This window comes from Talpa occidentalis, unplaced genomic scaffold (genome assembly GCF_014898055.3).
Source record: "Talpa occidentalis isolate TD23 unplaced genomic scaffold, MPIMG_talOcc4v2.1 talOcc4.11, whole genome shotgun sequence".
NCBI lineage: Eukaryota > Metazoa > Chordata > Mammalia > Eulipotyphla > Talpidae > Talpa > Talpa occidentalis.
The window spans coordinates 38,438,288-38,459,595 of record NW_023601104.1 but is presented as its reverse complement, the minus strand read 5'-3'; the positions used below and the strand labels follow the sequence as shown (position 1 = coordinate 38,459,595).

At 34.5% G+C, this 21,308-nt stretch overlaps 1 protein-coding gene across 1 annotated transcript; it reads left to right on the top strand.

The window, feature by feature from the left end:
• Positions 1–12,965: 12,965 nt before the first annotated feature.
• On the top strand, positions 12,966–13,925 carry LOC119237990 (olfactory receptor 4K2-like). The gene has a single exon (XM_037501795.1). It carries the CDS (start codon positions 12,966–12,968, stop codon positions 13,923–13,925), a length of 960 nt encoding a protein of 319 aa, XP_037357692.1.
• Positions 13,926–21,308: the final 7,383 nt, after the last annotated feature.

Here is a 21,308-nt window from a genome sequence, read left to right as displayed (position 1 = left end):
ATGATAATGGTAGTTATTTGGTACTTCAGAGTCTGTTGAAGATTACATAAATCATTCTAGTTATTTTAAATATAATTGAATTTAATGTGGAAATTAGGTACTTATAAAATCTTTAGATTGGAACAAGGCCATTTTCTGTGCTGGGCATTGAGACAAGATTGCAGAAAACCACTATCAAACACAGTGCCAAGTGATCTAGCTTGCAGTAATCAGGTGCCTGGGAAGACAGGAAGCCATTTTTCCAGCTCCTCACCAACAAGTGCACCAATTAGCTATGACCTGGGATCAGGAGAATGACAGAGAATACTTTTCATATTATTTCCTCTCCAATTTTTTTCTCTAAAGTTACATTTTGCATAAGTACATTTGATAGTCAAAATTTGGAACCTTACATGAAAGGTCCCAAGAGAACATGTTTATATGTTTACATCTTCTTTGAAAAACAAAACAAAAATTATGGAAAAATTATGGTAAAAAATAATGATTTTATAACCATTAAGGTGAAAATAGGCAGTTAAATATGACAAAATAGTTATATTTGACATGTTAAAATATGTGATGAAAATATGTTTATCACATTTGACTGTGTTGATTCTTTTTTGCACAATTATAGAGGTTTGTATGGAAATTGAATGTTTCCTTCCTAGTTCAGGGAGGTAGGAATCCAAGCATAAAAATGAGAATAAAAAAACTATTAACTAAGCAAATTGATAAAAAGTTAGTTCACTTGGTACATGAAGAATTCTAATAAATGAATATGACATGGACACACACCAGAGCAAATGGTGCTGAGTGAAACTAACAGTCAATTAACAAAGGAAAAAATGAAAAGGCTTATAAAAATAAAAATAGTTCTATTCTCAAAAACCAACCACAAGAAGAAAACCCACTGATTCTGGCTGGTTTGTGGAAGAATGTTTCTCATGTTTTATCAACAATGAGAAAAGTTCAAAACAAAGAGTATACTTTTCTATGAGGTTATCAGAGTGTGGATGAAGCAAGAAAGTTTATTGAGTTCCAGAGAGGAACTAGGTCTGTATAATGGGTCAAGAGCATTGACAGCTTCCATACCTGTCGGCAATAACTCATTTGGACATGGCCAAATGGAGGAGTGATTCTGCCACAGATTGAGGTATTTTGGAGAGATGATGAAAAACAAGCTGAGCTTTTTATAATACATGGAATATGATCCTGTACCCCTGGATCACATACAGTGCTATAAAACAATATTACCTCAATAAAATAAAATCAAATAAAGATCTGAATAATGGATTAAAAAGAATCTGTAAAAACTCCAAACACAAGGGCCTCCCCGGTGGTGCAGCGGTTTAGCGCTGGGTTGTGAAGCTGCCTGCGGCCTCTGCGGTGCCGGTTCGATCCCCGGCTGCTCCCCGGCCACTGGAGGAGGGTCCCACATGGCGCGCAGACCTCTCCTGCCGCCCGCTGCTCCCCTCAGCAGTGCACTTCGGTCCTTCTGCCTGCTCTGCTCCCCGCTCTGGCTCTGGTGAATTCTCTCACCCTCTCGCGCTTCTGACTGTACCCAGTGCATGTATAAACAAAAAACAAACAAACAAACAAATAAATAAAAAACATGCTTCTATTAAAAAAATTTAAAAAAAAACTCCAAACACAAAAGTAAATAACTCACTTTTGTAAATTTCTTCCCTTTACCCCTCATTTGGACCTATGCCAGTAATTTTCTCAGAAAAGAGACAGTGGAGGGAGAACTGAAAATCAGAGGGACTTTGTATATTCTCATTAATTATTATAGTACAGATGTTGATGTATACAGAGTTGAATTCTAATGGAAGCAAAGCTATGTTAATTGTGGCTTGAACCCCTCAGAGCTCTAAATACTGACAACAGCAGAGATATCAGCTCCTTGGTGGTAACTGACAGATGCTGGAGATAAATACAATCTAAGTGAAATGCATTATTTTAGAGAATATTCCAAATTCCCATTCATATAGACCTTTGAAAAAATCAGAATGATTAAATCCTCATTCTAACTTCAGGGTTCAGGAAAAGTTATAACTCTGAAAAACTAACCAAAATAAAATGAAATATTAGTCTTCATCCACTTCTGAATTTTTAATAGAAGGTGTTAGGAATATAATTCAAAAAATTAGAAGCTGTATCAAGAAAATGAAGCAGGAAAAAGATGTCATAGTTAACAATAAATACTGATAGAGTTTCTCAGTTGAATCATATGATGGAATTGCCATGAAAGGACTTTAGAAAACTACTATAAATATATTGAATGAGAGATAAATGTATACAGAGATATGCATTTAAGAAGAAAAGGGAAAACTATAAATATAAGTGGCTATTTAAGAGCTAAAAATGACTGAAATCAGAAAGAGATTCTTGGAGGGAGGGGAACAGCATTTTTTACTGCAAATAAAATAACTAACGATTAGTAGAAATAATCAAAGTGAAGGACAAAAAGAAAATATTTCAAAACATGAATGGTATTAATATATCTTGAGGGGGGTGAATATCATATAGCAAATAAAAATTCCATAAGAACAAAGAGGGAATGGACTATGGACAATGGGCTATGATGGTGGACTATGGGTGATATGGTGGTAGATACCCTAAGGTGGTGCTACCCAATGGGGAGTATCCTAATTTTGCCACAATTATAAGAATACATTAAAACAAGCAAACAAAATTCTGGAAGAAGAGAACAGGACAAAGAAAATGAAATAACTGCAGGAAACCTCCAAATTTCATAAAAACAATCCAGATAGCCAAGAAATGCAGCAAAATCCAAGCAGTATAAATATAAATGAATAAATAACAGGTACTAAAGCAATATGAAAAGAAAATGTTAAATGCAGTCAGGGAAGAAAAGACAGTGCAGAGGAATGACAGTCAGAATGATGGTCAACTTTTTATTAGGAATAATGGGAACCATGCTGGTGTAATGGCAATTTTTTTTCATTTAATAGAATTTTTTTTTAATTTTATTTTTTATATTCCCCATACAATTACAACCCTCTTACTTTACCCCAAGCCCTCCTTTCCCCGCCCCCCACCCGCCAGAGAGTGTCTCTGGTTCAGTTGTTTGTCGATTTTGATATTTTCTTTCTTATAGTTATTCTTTTTCTTGGTCCCTTATTTAAGTTTTCTAGAATGGCATTTTTAAAGTTCTCAAAGGAAAAAACCCAAATTTTCAAGCTATGATTCCATATACAGTGGAAATAAACTTCAAAGAAAGGTGCCACAAGCATTTTAGTAGTCATGAAAGTCTAGGGAGAATTTGTTGACAGTGTACTTACATACAAATATGTACTAAACAAAATTCTGATGTAAAAATATAATTTATGGGGAGTAATGAAAAGATTTGAAAATGGTAAATAAGGGTGTAAATATGGAATAAAAGGTCTATTTTCAAATTTTCTTAATCACTTTAAAAGATAATTAATTGTTTAGGGGCCTCCCTGGTAGCGCAAGGTGTTAAGACACAACATATGAAGCTGTCTGCAGCCTCTGCAGTGCGAATTTGATCCAATCCCCCGTCAGGGAGCGACCCACATGGTGCAGCAGAACTCTCCTGACTCGCCCACTGCTCCCCTCAGCAGTGTACTTTGGTCAATCTGCCTGTTCTGTTCCCCACTCTGTCACTGGTGAATCCTCTCACCCCCACACCTCTGGCCTGTACCCAGCTCTTGTATGCATAAATAAATAAATTTTTTTAAAGAAAGATAATTAATTGTTTAAATGCAAAATAATAAAGCACTATGGGGTTTAGAACATATAGAAGTAAAATATATGACAACAATAGCAAAAAGTTCTTAAAGAAGAATAAAGGGTTTATATTTTTGGGAAATACATTCCTCATGAAGTAGCCTTGGATAATGATTTAAGGTGATATATATGTATATAGCCTCTACTAACCACATTTCTAATATTAACCGTATTCACTGCATTTTTAACATATGTTTTAATGTCCTTGACTGATAATTCTGTAATTCATGCCATTTTTGGGTGTTTGTTGATTGGGTTAGCCCATGGTTTTATTGCCATATTTCTTATCTCTTTATGGTTGGTAGATTTTTTTTTTAAAGATTTTATTTATTTATACAAGCACTGGGTACAGTCAGAAGCACGGGAGGGTGAGAGAATTCACCAGAGCCAGAGCAGGGAACAGAACAGGCAGAGTGACGAAACACACTGATGAGAGGAGCAGCGGGCACGGCAGGAGAGGTCTGTCGTGCCATGTGGGACCCTCGCAGGGGAGACCCTGGTAGATTTTTTTTTAACTGTAGGATTGTTTTTTATTAAGATAATGTTGGTTTATAGCACTGTGTGATTCAGAAGTACATGTTTATACATCTTTAGATGTATGTTACTCCACCACCCACCAACTCACCATAATCCATAGTCCATTGTGCCTCCTTCCCTATTCCGCCTTACCACAATCCTCCCCTCTGGTAGCCTCAATTCTATAGTCAGATTCCTAGGGTTTGTTTGGTTAGTTTTATCTGTTCCTTTGTTTATTTGGCAGACATGTGAATTTTACCTTGCTTTTTGCTGAATTTTGTTTTATTCTTTTGAAAAATTCTGGATTTTTTTTTTTTTGCATCTGATTAAATCACTTATGGTTACTTGGATTCTTTTGAGACTGGGTTTTAAACTTTATTAGTGAAGATTGACAGCAGCTGTTAGTCTATGGCTAATTTCTTCCTACTGAAGGAGATTCATTTTATATATGGGCAGGAAGCTTAGCTGAACTGTATTCTAATAGTTACGTGTAAAGCAGAACTTGTAAGAAATTAGCCTGGATTTAGCTGAGGTGATTCCAAGCACAGTGTTGAAGGCATGGCCGTATTTCTTCTTGCTTGTTATAGTAAATTATGCAAGAAAAGAGAGATATTGAGTGATGAAATGTCAAGTAAAAGGAATATACGACTTATGATTTGGGAAACTCTCAGCCTATCCAGATTTTAAAGACACTAAAATGAGGAGTTTCACTATAGGGAATGCATCTTCTGGTGAGAAAGTGGGAAGTGTTGCTAGATCACCTTTTAGTGTCTTGGAAGGATAACATGTCTGCATATTTAATCACAGAGAACAGATATAGTGTGTGATTCTTTAGATGCCCTCAACTGTCCAGCAAAATCCAGGAATAGAAACAGGATTATCTAGGAAAGTCATGTCTAGCGAATCTTTGGGATACATACAAGGGAGCAAGAAAGTTTTTTAATCTTTTCCTACTAACATAATAGTTAGTAGAAACTCTCATTTTGGACTGAAATTATAGAGATAGAACAAAAGGAAAGACATCTATTAGATGCCAAAATTTTTGTGAGCTAGAAACAGTCTGATACAAGGTATTTTCCTGCAAGCATATGCTACTCTTCATGAGAAAGGAAGGATTGACTGAAGAGTGGATTTGTGGCCAGGATAGCCGCACCTTGAGCCACAAAAATTATTTTTAGACTTGAAAACCAATGGTATTCGCATGGTTGGATTTTGGAATTATTTGGGACTGGTGACTATTTTTCTTTCCATTTTCCATTTTCTCTTGTCCAACCACTGAGTTTAGGGAGATCATTTGTTTTATGGTTTAATAATTTCACAGATAGAAAAACATTTTGCCCCACAATGCATTATACCCTGAGCCCCATCTACACCTAAATTACAGTTTTTAGATGATGAGATTTAGAACTTTTGAGGTAATGAAAAATAGATGAAATTTTGTACTTCAGAATTGGGGACCTTGGGATAGAGTGAATGTGTTTTGCATGTGGGATAGTTTTTACAAATCCATAATATTATGCATACATTATTGCAGTATCACATAGACAAATTTCACATCCTAAAATATTCTCTTTGGTTTCACCTACTCACCTATTCAACTTTCCCGTCTCCTCACACCTTTAGCAGCTACTAACTTTTAAAATTCTCTTTATAGTTTCAATTCTTCCAGAATATCAATGCATTTTTAAATCATTTAGTATGCTGCTTTTTTAAATTTGACTTCTTTCACTTGGAAATATGCATCTATCACTTATACATTTTTAAAAATAATTTAATACCCCATTTCCTTTTATTGTTGAATAATATTCCATCGTATGAGTATTCCATTGTACCATAGTTTGTTTATCCAGCTACCCATTGAAGGACATTGTGGCTGCTTTCAATTTTGGCTATTGTCAATGATACTATTATAAACAGTAGGAGCATTTTTTTTTTTTGCATGTAAATCTTCAGGTAAGATGGATAAATACCTAGGTATGTGATGGCCTGATCATATGCTTAGCTTTGTAAGTAATTGCCAGACTGCTAAAGTGAAACATACCATTTTGCATTTCCATAAGGAACAAATGAATGTTCTTGTTGCTCCATCATGTGAATAGCATTGAGTGCTGTGAGTTTTTTGAAATTCAGTGCTTCTAATAGGTAGGTAGTAGTATCTTATTTCTGCTTTAATTTCAACTTCTTAATGATAAATGAGGTTGAGCATCTTTTAATATATTTGCCATTGGTTTATCTTCTTGAGAGAGATGTCTTTCAGATATTCTTGCTAATTTTAAATTATGTTGCTTGTTCTCTAATTCTTGAGTTTTAAGGGTTTCTCAGTATATATATATATATATATGTATTGATATATATACATACACATATATATATATATATATATATATATATAGAAGATTTATTTTTTATTTATACAAGAGCTGGAGTACAGGCCAGAGGCGCGAGAGGGTAAGCAGATTCACCAGAGACAGAGTGGGGAGCAGAACAGGCAGGACTTAAAGCACTGCTGAGGAGAGCAGCGGGTGCTCCAGGGCAGACTGGAGAGGTCTGCCGTGCTATGTGGGAATCTCCCTGGCCGCCAGAATCGAACCGGTGCTGCAGAGGCTTTGGACAGCTTCACAGCACTGTGCTCAGCCCGCTGCGCCACCAGGGAGGCCCATCTCAGTATATTTTGGATTGAAGTTCTTTATGGAATAAGTATTTTGCTGATATTTTCTCTATCTAGTGACCTTTCTTTTTATTTTCTTAACTTTCCCCTCAACAGAATAGCAGTTTTTAAATTTAGTAAAATCATACTTATCAGATTTTTTTTCATAGATCATGTGTTTGGTATTGTCCCTGAGAGCCATTATCATACCTACAACAACTTAAATTTTTTCTCTACAGCTTTTCTATAAGTTTTAAAGTTTTAGTGTTATGATCCATGTGTTGCAAAGACTATCTTTTCTTCACTTGAATTTGCTCTGTTTCTTTGTCAAAGATCAATGACAATTTTTGGTCAGTTCTATTATCAATTTTTAATCATGTACCTTTGGTATGTGTATCTATCCTTTTACTAATTCTGTGCTCTCTTGTTTATAGTACCCATATAGTATGTCTTGAAATGGATAATATGAGTCCTCCCACTTTGTTCTTCTTCAGTTATGTGTTGACTATTTCTAGGTTTTTTGCCTTTTACATAAACACTAGAACTAGTTTTTTAGATATCAACAAAATGCTTCTTTCACTTTTAAGGACTCTTATGATTATATTGAATCCATCAGGATAATCCTAGATAAACACCCCATATAAAAGGTCCATTTTGTCAATGATGATGTGGTATTGTAAGCATTATATATTGTAAATTCTTATATATCTTGGGTCTATATGTACTATCTATCTATTTTTGTACTCTCAAGTACCTTAGATTAATTTGTTAAGCATGTTTCATGCATATTATCTAAATATTATGGTATTAAAGTATTTTTAAATATTAGAAATATCATTTCTAATTCCTGACTACTTTTACCTGGTTTACCTGTAGACAAATTTTGAAGTTATTCTGTTGAGTCAAAATCTTACAGAGAGTGCACTGAAATTTGGAGGTTGTATGATATTGAGCTTCTGTTATCAATAACACAGTGTGTATTTCCTTTTATTTGTCTTGTTTTTCCTCTTATAATTAGTATTGTTTTTGTCATACATATCCTACATATTTCTGGGAATGATTATTCTTTTTTTCTTTTTTTTTAAAAGATTTATTTATTTATACATACAAGAACAGGGGTACAGGCCAGAGGCGTGGGGGGTGAGAGGATTCACAAGAGACAGAGTGGTGAACAGAACAGGCAGATTGACTGAAATACACTGCTGAGAGGAGCAGCGGGAGAGACAGGAGAGGTCTGCTACGCCATGTGGGTCACCTCCCTGGCCAGGGATCGAACTCGTGCTGCAGTGGCTGCAGATAGCTTTGTAGGTTGCGTCTTAACCCCTTACGCCACCAGGGAGGCCCCCTGGGAATGAATATTCTTATCCATCTGCAATTCCTATCATTCATCTACCTAATCTCTCTTTTTTTAAATACATATTTCAATAGGTAATCATTGATTTATAAGAGAACCATGGGTTTTGATTTGCTTATTTTGTAACTAACCACTGTACTGAATTATCTGGTTTTGTTTTCTAAAATTCTATGTTTCTAAATTATCGTCAGATAAAATTGATTTTGGTTTCTTTTGGTATACAGTTCTGTGAATTTTAACACATGTACAGATATGTGTAACCATCAACACATCCAGGATACAGAGTACTCCTATAAGGTTCAAAAATTTTTCATGCTGCTTTTCCTGAATTATCTTTTATTTCTATTATTTTTCTAATTCTCTAATCTTTTCCAGGATAACTCTAATGTTAATTATATAACATTAATTATATATTCTTTTGTTTAAATCAGGGAAATATTTTTGATTTCTTATATCTTTACAACTGCTGTGTTGTCTTTTTTTTTTTTTTTTAAAGGCATTTCCATTCTCTTTACAACTAGAGTCAAAATAAGGCGGGGGTGCAAATGTATAGGGGATATAACCAAAATGAAAATGCATACATTGTACAAAGATGAAAAATGAAGTAAGAATTATATAAAATAAAATAGTAAAAAAAATTAAATTTTTTAAAAATTTAAAAAACAAAGTTGCTTTTTTTTTTTTTATTATTTCAAAGACTGCAGAGTAGGTGGTCAGCTAGGGAAAATTTTCTTGGACTGAACTACCAGTCCTATGGGGAATGTAGAATAGATAAGGTAGTTGTGTAGAATTCAGATCACTGAGGTTTGGGAGAAGAAAGTTGTTTTTGGAGAGCAAGCATAGATAAATGATTGACATGCAAATAAATACAGAAAGATTCTCAGTTATGGTTTTAGGTTGAGACTCCATATGTAGTATCTTCCTAGATTTTAAGTCATAGATATTTCAAAATTTGTTAATTATTATCACCTATGCTATTCCTTCTACTATATTTTATCTAGCACTCTCTGTGCCAGGCATTGTGCTGAATATTTTACATTTATTTGTATGATTTATTTTAAAAACTTTAAAATTCCTTATCTATTTATTTATATTTTTACCTTTACATCTACATTATTTTATTTTATCTTAGTTTTTATTGAGATAATATTGATTTGCAGCACTGTATATAATTTAGAAATATAGGTTCACACCTCTGCAGATGTATTTGGTATATTTAAAAGTATCTGTCCTTATTTCTTCCAGGTAGTCTAGGCTTTCCAAGTTCCCCTGGCCCAGATTTCACCTACTCTTGGTGGTAGCTATTATCATACCTAACCTGTACTAGTTTCTAATGTCCTGTCAGAAACTTTATCTGCATGATTCTTCCAGTAAGTGAGTTTGCTGTTGACAGAAGTGTCAGCCTAGAAGAGTATCTTACTATGGGACACCAAAAATTGGGTATAAAGGTGGGAATATTTACATATTCAAAGGATCAAATTTTTTGCCCCTTCAATGATCCTTAAAAGACAGTTCAAAGTTCTTCTTTTTCTAGGTCAGTCCCAGCTGGGACTCTCTCTAATGAACATACTTCATCAGAAATGTGCACCCTCATTCTAAATAGCAAAGACACACTCTACAGTTCTTGTTGCAACTTTGAGAATGTCAGCTCGACATTAATAACTCCCACTGCAAGTAGCTTGTCTTATCTAGTCCCTGATCTCCTAAATGTCTCTGCCATCTAGTGACTTTTATGCTAATATGAGAGGAAATATATATCCAAACTCCAGACTTCTGATGCTTACTAAGAACTCTGCTGATTACAGTAGGCTTGTGAATCGAAGGATATGGTGTTTTTGATTCCTGCTGCATAGCTGGTAGGTTAAAAATTGGAAATGTATTAAGGATCTTTAGAAACTTTTAGTTTTGTTCTTTAGATAACAAAAAATAATTTAATAATTGTAGTATAAAGCAAAAATAATGGAGCAGTAGTAAAGAAGTAATACATATAACTTGAAGACAGAAAGATTGATTATTCCATTAAGTAGGTATTAGAGATGTCATATTTGGAGCTAAGAGGAGAAATAAGCCTTGATGACTATATGAATTGCTAATAAATACATAATATATTTGTGTATATGTATTAAAATTATGCATAATATATTTTTTATTCTCATTAATAATCATATTCCTAAGTCAGGAAAGTAGAAGAAATTTTCAAATACGAGAGGCTGAGATTTTTTTAATGCTCATAATATATCAAGGTACTGATATAATTTTTATATGAAAAGAAGTAATTTAACTTAAAAAGATGAAAAAAATTTGGAAGCACATATCTTTCTTTATAACCTCTGATTTATTCTTAGTAAAATGTCAGATGGAGAAATACAAACACTGTATGTTTTCACTCACGTGTGTTATACAGAAAAACCAAACAAGTAGATGACCTAAATAAAAATGAAAAAAAAAAAAAAAAACAAAAATACCTTTAGACTATAAGACCAATTAGCTGCAGAAGTGAAGGAGGGGGTGGGTAAATCAGGCAAAAGGGGTCAATTGTATAGTGAAATATAGGTTTGGGATTTCACTGATGAATTTAATGTTGATTTTTAATGATGCATAACGGAAACATATACTTTGTACACATACTTCAACTGAAAAGGAAACTGGGTCAAATATTTTTACTGTAATTTTTGTTATTAATGAAATAAAGTAAGATGTTTCTTAAATTTGGATTTTTGAACCTAGAAATTTTTTAGTATTGCCCAGGAAATATGTTTAGTGGTTTTTATAGACCAGCTAATTTTCACAGGTAGAGACCAATTCTTAGGCTATTGAGATGTGATTAAGGTGACAGCAGATCAAGAACTATTTAATCCCTTAACCACTTGACCACAATTCAGTTTTAAAATTTCTGGAATAGTGGTTTCTGAAAAATGTTAAAGTATTTATGAATATTGACATATCAGTTTGAATACTTGCAAGTAAATGAGGATGGAGTCATATTTTTCTCCCTGTTGAAAGGTAGTAGGTCACTTAAATGAAAATAAGCCATAGGAGATATTTGTAGTACTCACACATTCTGCAAATTGAAACAGTTTTCAAAACTGAGTCTGACTCCTTATTGTATCTTTGTTCTCCTTTCAGTTGATCCCAGTGTCATTTTTTCTTATTACAATCATTGTGAGTTTTTTGTTTGTTTGTTTGTTTGCATTCTTTTGTTTTAAGCATTTTATATTCTGGTACTACTAGATGCCCATCCTGTTTAGGTTCTGGCCCAGTACTATAATCTTTTTATTTCCCTAGTCTAAAAAATAGCTTTGAATTGCAGGGGAAAAAATAAAGGAGGCATAGTCTCTCTCTTTTAAAAAATTCTTCTAGAGATGACGAAATAAAAAAATAGAGTAACATTCAGATGTTACAAGCATACTCTTTGGTCATCAATAATTTTATGAAATTAATTTATCATCTACATGCTTAAAAATAATACTTATCATTTTCCTTCTGATTTATATAGGATAGTTTCATTTATATGTGGACTAGAGAGAAGCCAAACAAAATGTCAGGAAAAAAGGCACAACTTGCAGTTGACCACAGACCTGAGGCATACAGTGGGGAGGGATAAGGAGAGGGGTTAAAACAGGGAGGGAAGAGCACAAGGGAAGGGGGAGGTGGATCGTGGGTGTAGTGGTGGTGGGAGAACTACAGGAACTCTAACTGAGGGGAGAAATCAAATACTGTCCAAAAATTAACAAAGATGAAAGAAAATTAATCAATTAACTAATTAATTAATAAAACAATACTACTTACCAATACTGGCAAAGTAATTTAAAATGTATGAGGCAAATGAAAATTAACCTAGATTTTTTTCTGTAGCTCAGTAAACAAGAGGTCATGTAAATGAAAAATTATTTATATCCCCATAGGATACTAAATGGTCTTCTGAAATAATTATTTAAAATAGTAAAATCTAGGGCCTCCCCGGTGGCGCAGCGGTTGAGCGCTGGGTTGTGAAGCTGCACGCAGCCTCTGCAGCACAGGTTCGATCCCCGGCTGCTCCCCGGCCACTGGAGGAGGGTCCCACATGGCGCGCAAGCTCTCCTGCTGCCCGCTGCTCCCCTCAGCAGTGTGCTTCGGTCCTTCTGCCTGCTCTGCTCCCTGCTCTGGCTCTGGTGAATTCTCTCACCCTCCCTCGCTTCTGACTGTACCCAGTGCTTGTATAAATAAGTAAATAAATAAATCTTTAAAAAAAATAGTAAAATCCAGTGTTCAATGATAGTTGGTTTAACATAATTGCATTTTGGGGGGCTTAGATTTCAACCCTCATTTACATTTTTATTTACCTAACTTATCAAGTAGAGCACCCTAACTTGGTATGATCTTCCTCTATAAATACAGATTATGATGATGATGATGATGATGATGATGATATATTATTCAGAAAAGGAATACTGTTATGTATGTGATGAGTATGAGCCAATATTTCTAATGGTGGCCAAAACCAAGAAGTTGTCCATTTGAATTGATATCTAGTAACCATTAAGTGGTTCCAAAAAGTAAAATCTTTAGTGAGATAGTCATTAGTTAGATTTTAGATAATCCATATTCTGGTGAATTACTGACATAACTCCTTCATGTGTAATTATAGAAGTATCACGTTTTCACGTTTTGTCATTTTGTTCCATTTTCTCATTATAGAGCAGAGCCTTCAGATCGATGGAGAAGTTCAACTATTCCAGAGTGTCTGAATTTGTATTACTTGGACTTACTGAGTCTTCTGAGCTGCAAATTTTCTTCTTTGTGATATTTTCCATTTTCTATTTAATAACGATGTTGGGCAACTGTCTGATTTTGCTCACAGTCCTGTCTACCTCTCACCTTCACTCCCCCATGTATTTCCTTCTCAGTAATCTGTCACTCATTGACATGTGCCTGTCCTCCTTTGCCACTCCAAAAATGATCCTGGACTTCTTTGTTCAACGCAAGACCATCTCCTTTGAGGGCTGCATTTCTCAGATCTTCTTTTTGCACCTCTTCACTGGGACTGAGATTGTACTGCTGATCTCCATGTCTTTTGACAGGTATATTGCCATATGCAAACCTCTCCACTATTCTGCAATTATGAGCCAGAAAGTATGTGTTGGGCTGGTGATAACTTCTTGGACAGTGGGCTTACTGCACACAATGAGTCAATTAGCTTTTACCCTCTATTTGCCGTTCTGTGGTCCCAATGTTGTGGACAGTTTCTTCTGTGACTTGCCTTTGGTCATCCAGCTGGCTTGTATAGATATATACGTTCTTGGGATCTTTATGATCTCAACCAGTGGTGTGATTGCTCTGATATGTTTTCTGCTTTTGCTCACCTCCTACATCATTGTTCTTGTCACTATCAAGGGCCACTCCTCCTCGGGATCATCTAAGGCTTTTTCTACTTGTACTGCACATTTCATAGTTGTGATAATGTTCTTTGGGCCCTGCATCTTCATCTATGTGTGGCCTTTCACAGACTTCATGGTGGACAAAGTTCTGTCTGTTTTCTATACAATCTTCACCCCCTTTCTAAACCCACTGATCTATACTTTGAGAAACCAGGAAGTGAAGACAGCTGTGAAGAAGAAACTGAGTAGCTGGTATTTAAATTTTGGGAAAACTACTCCAGGCTATCCAGTGCAATGAAGAGAGATCTGTATACAATTTAGTATCACCAGTTTTGGTCTGAGAGCAATAGAAAATTAAACTGAAGAATCTACCTTTCAAGTAATTTGATCCAAATTCATGAGCATGAGAAGCTAGGTTTGAAAGATGGGAAGCCTCTTGCCTAAAAGTTGGTGCAGTATTTACAAACGTTTTGAGATTATAGGTCCATTTGAAAAATCATTGAAATTTGAGTCATTTTATAGATAAATGCACATATCAAAAATTGTAAACATAAATTCAGTGCTTCATAGACCCAAAAATCCTATAAACAAATCTTAGATTAAGACTTTCTAAAGAAGACTGAGATAAAATATTGTCTTTTTGCTGTCTAACGCACAATTGTCCCATTTGATTGCATAGTCCTGTGGTACCTTAATGGTAACCAAATGCTGAACTTTGAGAGTTTTGGGCATACCAGGTTTTTTTTTTCCCCATAGCATTGAAATATTTTCATGTAAAAATCATAGTGAAAAGATTCTTTTTGAATGTTGTTGAACAGTCTTCATTCAGTGAGTCTAACTGAGTTCTGAGTCAACTTTGAACGAAGAGAATAGTTTGGAGGACCTGAAATTTAGCAATATGATTTCTAAGTAAATGTGTATATTACTATTGCACTTGATAATTAATATAACAAGTAGCTAATCAAATGGCAATTTGTCATGTTTAAACAATAGAAAACAAACAGCCTTAATATGATTTATTTTCAAAACCCAGCTGAATATCCTTGATAGGATGACTTCCTTTAGTACCAAGACTAAACATTTGAAAAGTTATCAAGTGTTAATATCATGACAAGTTTTTCAGTTCCAAATAAAATATTCCAAAATACTTTTGGTCTTAGGATGAATATCATGTCTCATTTTTAATAGAATGAAGCATGTTGGAAGAAATGATAAAAACAGTTTTAAGAAATATATAATATGATTCTTCCTAATTTGGTTTATTACTGATTGCTCAATATTTAATTTTTCCCTAACAGCTGAAGAACCTGAGGTCCGTAGAATTCATAAAACTAGTTCAAGACTGAATAACTATAAGGAGCAAAGATCATTAGCCTAATGATGCACAAGCCTCAGAATTAAGCCTTAGATCTATTTCTTAGTTATCCTGTGCTATTCATTTTACTTCTGTATCCCTTCAAACTTATAATGTGAGGATAATAGTTCACTCTGACTATTTTATGGAAGTGGACAGATGGATTCTCAGTAGTTCATTTCTGTTTCTCTTTCTACCCCTATAGAGTTCTACCCAAAATGCTTCTTACTTTATAGGTAGTATTTCCAAATGAATAACTACTTTCAGGTAAAGTTACGAGCACTCAAAATTTGATATTCTAGTACTAGGATGTACATATCTGACTGTGGCTTACTAAGACACCTGGCAGAAAAGCAAATAGAATACTTTCCAGTTTTCTTGCCAACATGGGGTGTAGAAAACTAGATTAGATTGTTGGTTACTTTCAGAGACCATATATCCTTGAATTGATTGAAGTTATGAAAAAGTTCAGGAAACAGTATGTCGTCATGGATTCAGAGAGCTTATGAGTCTCTGAGAAAAATATAAGTCCTTGCCTTGCAAGGGAGAAGTGACACATACTAGCTGTTTGTTTCATTTATTTTGGACTTCTACGATTTCACCATGCTTTGACACAAACAACCTCCAAAACAAATATGTAATATCTGAAGTTAAAGAATATGCAGAAGTTTACGAAGAAATGGAACTGGGTATAACACCACATTTTAAATTTGAAATACTAGTTTAATTCTTGTCAGGTCAAAATCAGTTAAACAAAATAAAATTAAGGTAGAATTGTAGTTTTGTCTCATTCTCATTACATAGAAAGAATCTGTTTTTTCAAACATGAAATCCACTTCTAAAAATTTCAACTTTCAGTTCAGTAGTTATTTATTGAACACTTACTGTGTTTCACACTCTTGTTGTGTGCTAAATACTCATTAAAGTACAAGATCTGATTCTCAATCTTTGAGGGAAATAGATCTAGCAATTACTTAGGATCAGTCTGGTGTAGGTTGAAGTCTAGTTCCACTACTTTCTTGTGTGCAAGAAAGTAAATAAAGTTGAGCAAATACTTTTAATGTTTCTAAGATTCAGTTTTCTTCATTTATAGAACGTGGACATAGTAGTTAAGCACTAGAATGTTGTGAAAATTTAACCAAAATACCTGTGACAGAACTAGCAGCACTTGATACTCATTAAGAGTTTATTCAGGGCCTCCCCGGTGGCGCAGCGGTTGAGCGCTGGGTTGCGAAGCTGCCAGCTGCCTCTGCAGCGCTGGTTCAATCCCCGGCTGCTCCCCGGCCTCCGGAGGAGGGTCCCACATAGCGCGTAGACCTCTCCTGCTGCCCGTTGCTCCCCTCAGCAGTGTACTTCGGTCCTTCTGCCTGCTCTGCTCCCCACTCTGGCTCTGGTGAATTCTCTCACCCTCCTGCGCTTCTGACTGTCCCCAGTGCTTGCATAAATAAATAAATAAATCTTTAAAAAAAAGAGTTTATTCAGTACTAAGTAATAACATTGTCATTGTTGCTATTGTGTTAAATATGCACAAAATTGCAGGGTTACTGGAATAGAAATAGAAATGCTTACTTGAACTTAAAGGGCCTGGTTTTAAATAAGATCTGTCAATCTACCTAATCTTAATTAATGTTAAAATATTGGATCTGTGCCAATTATTATTAATCTTTAGTGAATTTTTGAAGTTAATATTGATTGACCTTTATATGACTGTGTTTTTCAAAAGAAGTATTAGAGTTTGAGAGTTTCTTATTCATTTTAAGTTAAATGTATTCCAAGATTGCATGAAAGGGGAAAAACAACAAATACATAATGTTCAATAGGTCAGTGTTTTGTTTTATTGCATCAACATTTCAGAATAAAATGCACATGTTAATTAAAAAGTGATAAAGTATTATTCACATATTTTTGTCTCTTTATCTTTCACCCCTCAACAGTGAAGTGCTTTATATTCTTATATACTGGATTTGTTAAATAAAATAACTGGGAAATGAATGTTGATAATTTCTATGCTTTTTATATAGCACATTATGTTTTTTGGAAACTCCTCTCTCCTGTGTAGATTCTTTTTCCCTTATCTGTACTCCAGTAGAAATCTACTTTTAGTTATATAAATTTTGTTATACAGTGAAGAACTATGTTAGCTCTTTCAAGTGTACCTTTACTTGTAGGACAGTAGGATCAGCACTCTGTTGAAGTGGTCCAGCACTTGTCAGAGAAGAGATGACGTCATCATACTTAGGATTTTCTGCTTTTTCCTGGTCTCCTCTCCCAGTAGAGATAATACAAGATATGTTCTTTGGCCATTTTTTTTTTTTTAAGATTTATTTATTTATTTATACAAGCACTGGGTAGAGTCAGAAGCGTGGGAGGGTGAGAGAATTCACCAGAGCCAGAGAGGGGAACAGAACAGGCAGACCGACGAAATACACTGCTGAGGGGAGCAGCGGGCGAGGCAGGAGAGGTCTGTCGCACCGTGTGGGACACTCGCCAGCGGCGGGGGATCAAACCGTCGCTGCAGAGCTTCGCAGCCCAGCGCTCAACCTCTGTGCCACCAGGGGAGGCCCTGGCCATTTTTTTATGTATCAGAAATTGTTGTCTGTCTTTTGGAAATGGAATAAAATATTGTCCCTACTTTCAGTAGATTATGGCTACTAAAAAAACAGGTAATTGCACTGCAATATCATAATTACCATCATGTAAATTTGCATGATTGTCTGAGGATTTAGAAAAAGACATACCCAATCTACCTTCAGAGTCAGAGAAAGCTTCTCAGAGGTAATGCTGTCCACAAGAGACCCAATTCATTTATTTATTTTTTTAAGATTTATTCATCTATCTATCTATCTATCTATCTATCTATCTATCTATCTATCTATCTATCTATCTATCCATTTATAAAAGCACTGGATACAGTCAGAAGCGCGGGAGGGTGTGAGAATTCACCAGAGCCAGAGCCGGGAGCAGAGCAGGCAGAAGGACCGAAGTACACTACTGAGGGGAGCAGAGGGCAGCAGGAGAGGTCTGCACGCCATGTGGGACCCTCCTCTGGTGACCGGGGAGCAGCCGGGGATCGAACCGGCACTGCAGAGGCTGCGGGCAGCTTCACAACCCAGTGCTCAACCGCTATGCCACCGGGGAGGCCCAAGAGACCCACTTTAGATTTAAGGAGACACACACACACACACACACATACCCCTACATGCACAGACTGAAAGCAAAGAGATGAAAAAGGTATTCAGTACAAAAAAAATAACCACAAGAGAAAGGGAGTATTTGTATTCACATTGGATGAAATACACTTTAAGTCACAAACTGTCATAAGAGATGAAGAAGATCATTATATAGTGATAAAAGGACAATTCACTAGAAAGATACAGCAATTGAAAATATATATGCACCCAATATAAATATATAAAATATCTAAGTATATAAAGCAAATACTGACAGATCTAAGGGAAGAAACTGACAACAATATAATAGAGTGGGGACTTTAATACCCTTTTACAATAATGAACAAATGATGTAAACAAAGTCCATAGGGAGAGAATAAGTGTGATCAACACTATGACCAAAAGGACCTAACAGATATATATACAGAACATTTCATCCAATAGTAGTAGAGTAAACATTCCTACCCAGTGCACATATAACATTCTTTAGGAGAGATCATATGCTAAGTTATAAATCATTACAAATTTGAGAAGACTGAAAATATTCCAGTTATCTTTTCTGACCACAATCAAAGGAGGCAAGAAGTCAGTAACAAAAAGAAAATGGAGAAAAAAAATCGCAAATGTGGAAATTATATCCTTATATGACTGTTGGATCAAAAAAGACAACAAAAATTAGAAACTAGCTTGAGTTAATTGAAAATGATAATACAACATACCAAAATTAATGGGTATTCAGAATCTTTTGTGGGATATAATGCAAAAATATTTTTCCCATAGACTCTGAACTTCTTAAATTATTAAAACTTTTAGGAAGTTTTATATTTAACTGCCACGGAACAAAAAAATTGGAAATCAGAAGTCCAGCACACTAAGATAAGAGAGTTTGAAAGGACCTTGTTGAGAATATAGTCAAATCAGAGATGTGTACAAAGGTAGCATAGTTAATTGCGTAATTTTTGGAGGGCATCTACCTAAGTCCAAAATTCTCTTCACTTCAGCATTTTTTCATGATTATTGTGAAATAATTAAAGAACAGTGGATTTTTAACAAGGGCATTTATTTAGATAAAAAGGACATTTGAAAAAACATGCTTACTTCCAAAATTGTACCAAATCCTCAGTATTAGTTCAGCTCTCTGTGATTGCTGTTACTTACAGTCAACCACAGTACAAATATTATATGTAATAATGGCATTCACATAACTTTCATTATATATTATTATAATAATATGCTATTGTTAATCTCTCTGTGTGCTTAATTTATGAATTAAATTTTATCATAGGTATGTATGTATAGGGAAAAAACATACTTTACATATGATTTGGAATTAGCCATGATTTTAGGCATCGACTGGGAGTCTTCAACATGTCCTTTATGGAATGGGAGATTTCTTATTGTGCCCCAAGTCAAGTACTGTGGCAAATAATAAAAGTAAAAAAATTAGCAAACTGATGAATAACAATGACATCACAAACAAGGGCAAAGTCTCTGTTCTGAATAATGTTTATCAATTACAGAAGAAAAGACAATAGTAAAAACAGATATAAGAAAATGGTTAGGTATAAAGCAATGTATAAAATTAATCATGGAAGAAATATCATCTCAAAAAAATAAACTGAGAGCAATAAAAGAATTGAAGAAATCGCCTTTGAAGAGGTGGAACCTTAAAGGATAATGTAAATAAAACATACAATGTATTGGTTATAAAATCACTGATTTTTTTTGAAACAAAAATGTGAACATTTCTAAATAGGTTTACTGGAGGAAGTGACCAGTGGAAATATGGCAGAAAATGACCAGAAAAATATGGCACATCAAAGAAATCTTTGTCAAAATTTATAAATCCCGAGTTACACTGTCAGATGGAAGGTTTGTTTGGTTGATTGTCCTCTTGGCTTCTCAGATGAGGAGGGGAACGTAGTTCTCTGAATTGGAGCAATGGATTTGTTGTTGGGAGAAAGGGATTTTGACACCATTAGTCTAATTTGGTGCTGGTGGCGCACTTCTTGAAGTTCATCCAATCTGAGATAAATCTCAATCTTATTTTTTGCATGTACATTTAATTTTTGAGCAATAGTAAGTATTTTACATTTCTACATATATATTTACTCTTGGTTTCACTTGTTATACTATAATTTATTAGACTTTAAGTAGAGATTAACTTGTGAAGTAGTGTAAGATAAATAGAGATAAATGGAGAAAAGAAAATTTACTTAAGGAAGAAAAATAAGAAAAGATGAAATGAGTCTACAGAACTCCACACAGCTTCAATTGGACTAATGACTGTGGAGGTGGAGTCATAGTGTCATAAAATTACATTCTGTATTTCCTGATATTGCTTGCTAAGTTTATCTTTTACAGTGAACTCTTTGTTTGAAGTAGATATATTTTCTACGGGGATGAGAATGAAAGTTAAAGGCCATGCTCCGATAACTGATTGTGAATAGAGAATATAAGGTATGGAGGGAGATAATGCTATCATTGGAGGGCTAAGAATGGAAACTGGAATAATCTTCACTAAAATTTTGTTAGCTTGGTCCTTACGCCAACTATATAGGTTTTGTCTTTAGGATTAATGTCTCATTTTTGCTTTCCCAATACCTGAAACCTTAGTTTAGAACACATAAAAATTCAATATAATGAAATACATGAACTTTATTTAGCTATAGTTATAACAATGTTTATGTTAAGATGCTAAACTGGAGAACAAGATTCATAGTCTTGGAAAAAATGGCATAGCATCCTGTACTCAAACCAGCTATCCATATTCTATTGATCATCATGAAATTTGAACACTCTAACTTGCAAACTTGATCTAATAGTATGGCGGAGAAGTGGGGAGGACAGATTTATAATATTCAGAGAATCATAAATAACGGTGTTTTAAATTATTTTTTCATTGACATTCATTCATTAATAGATCTCCCCATTGACATTAAACATATCAACTAATTGAACTGACTATACTTCACATGAGACATATTTAAGAACACATCTTTATAACTCTACCAAATCATTTTGGTAGATTTCTTCTACTTTTCAGAATTTTGAAGAAGTAAATCAATTTCAATTTATAGTTGTTTATATCAAACAACTTGTGTATATTATTTGCAGGCATGGAGACTGTTGAATAAATATATTAAGCTGTATATTC

What these genes read in the sequence shown, in the direction of transcription:
- LOC119237990 (XM_037501795.1), top strand. Translation starts at nt 12,966, where the DNA reads ATGGAGAAGTTCAACTATTCCAGAGTGTCTGAATTTGTATTACTTGGA.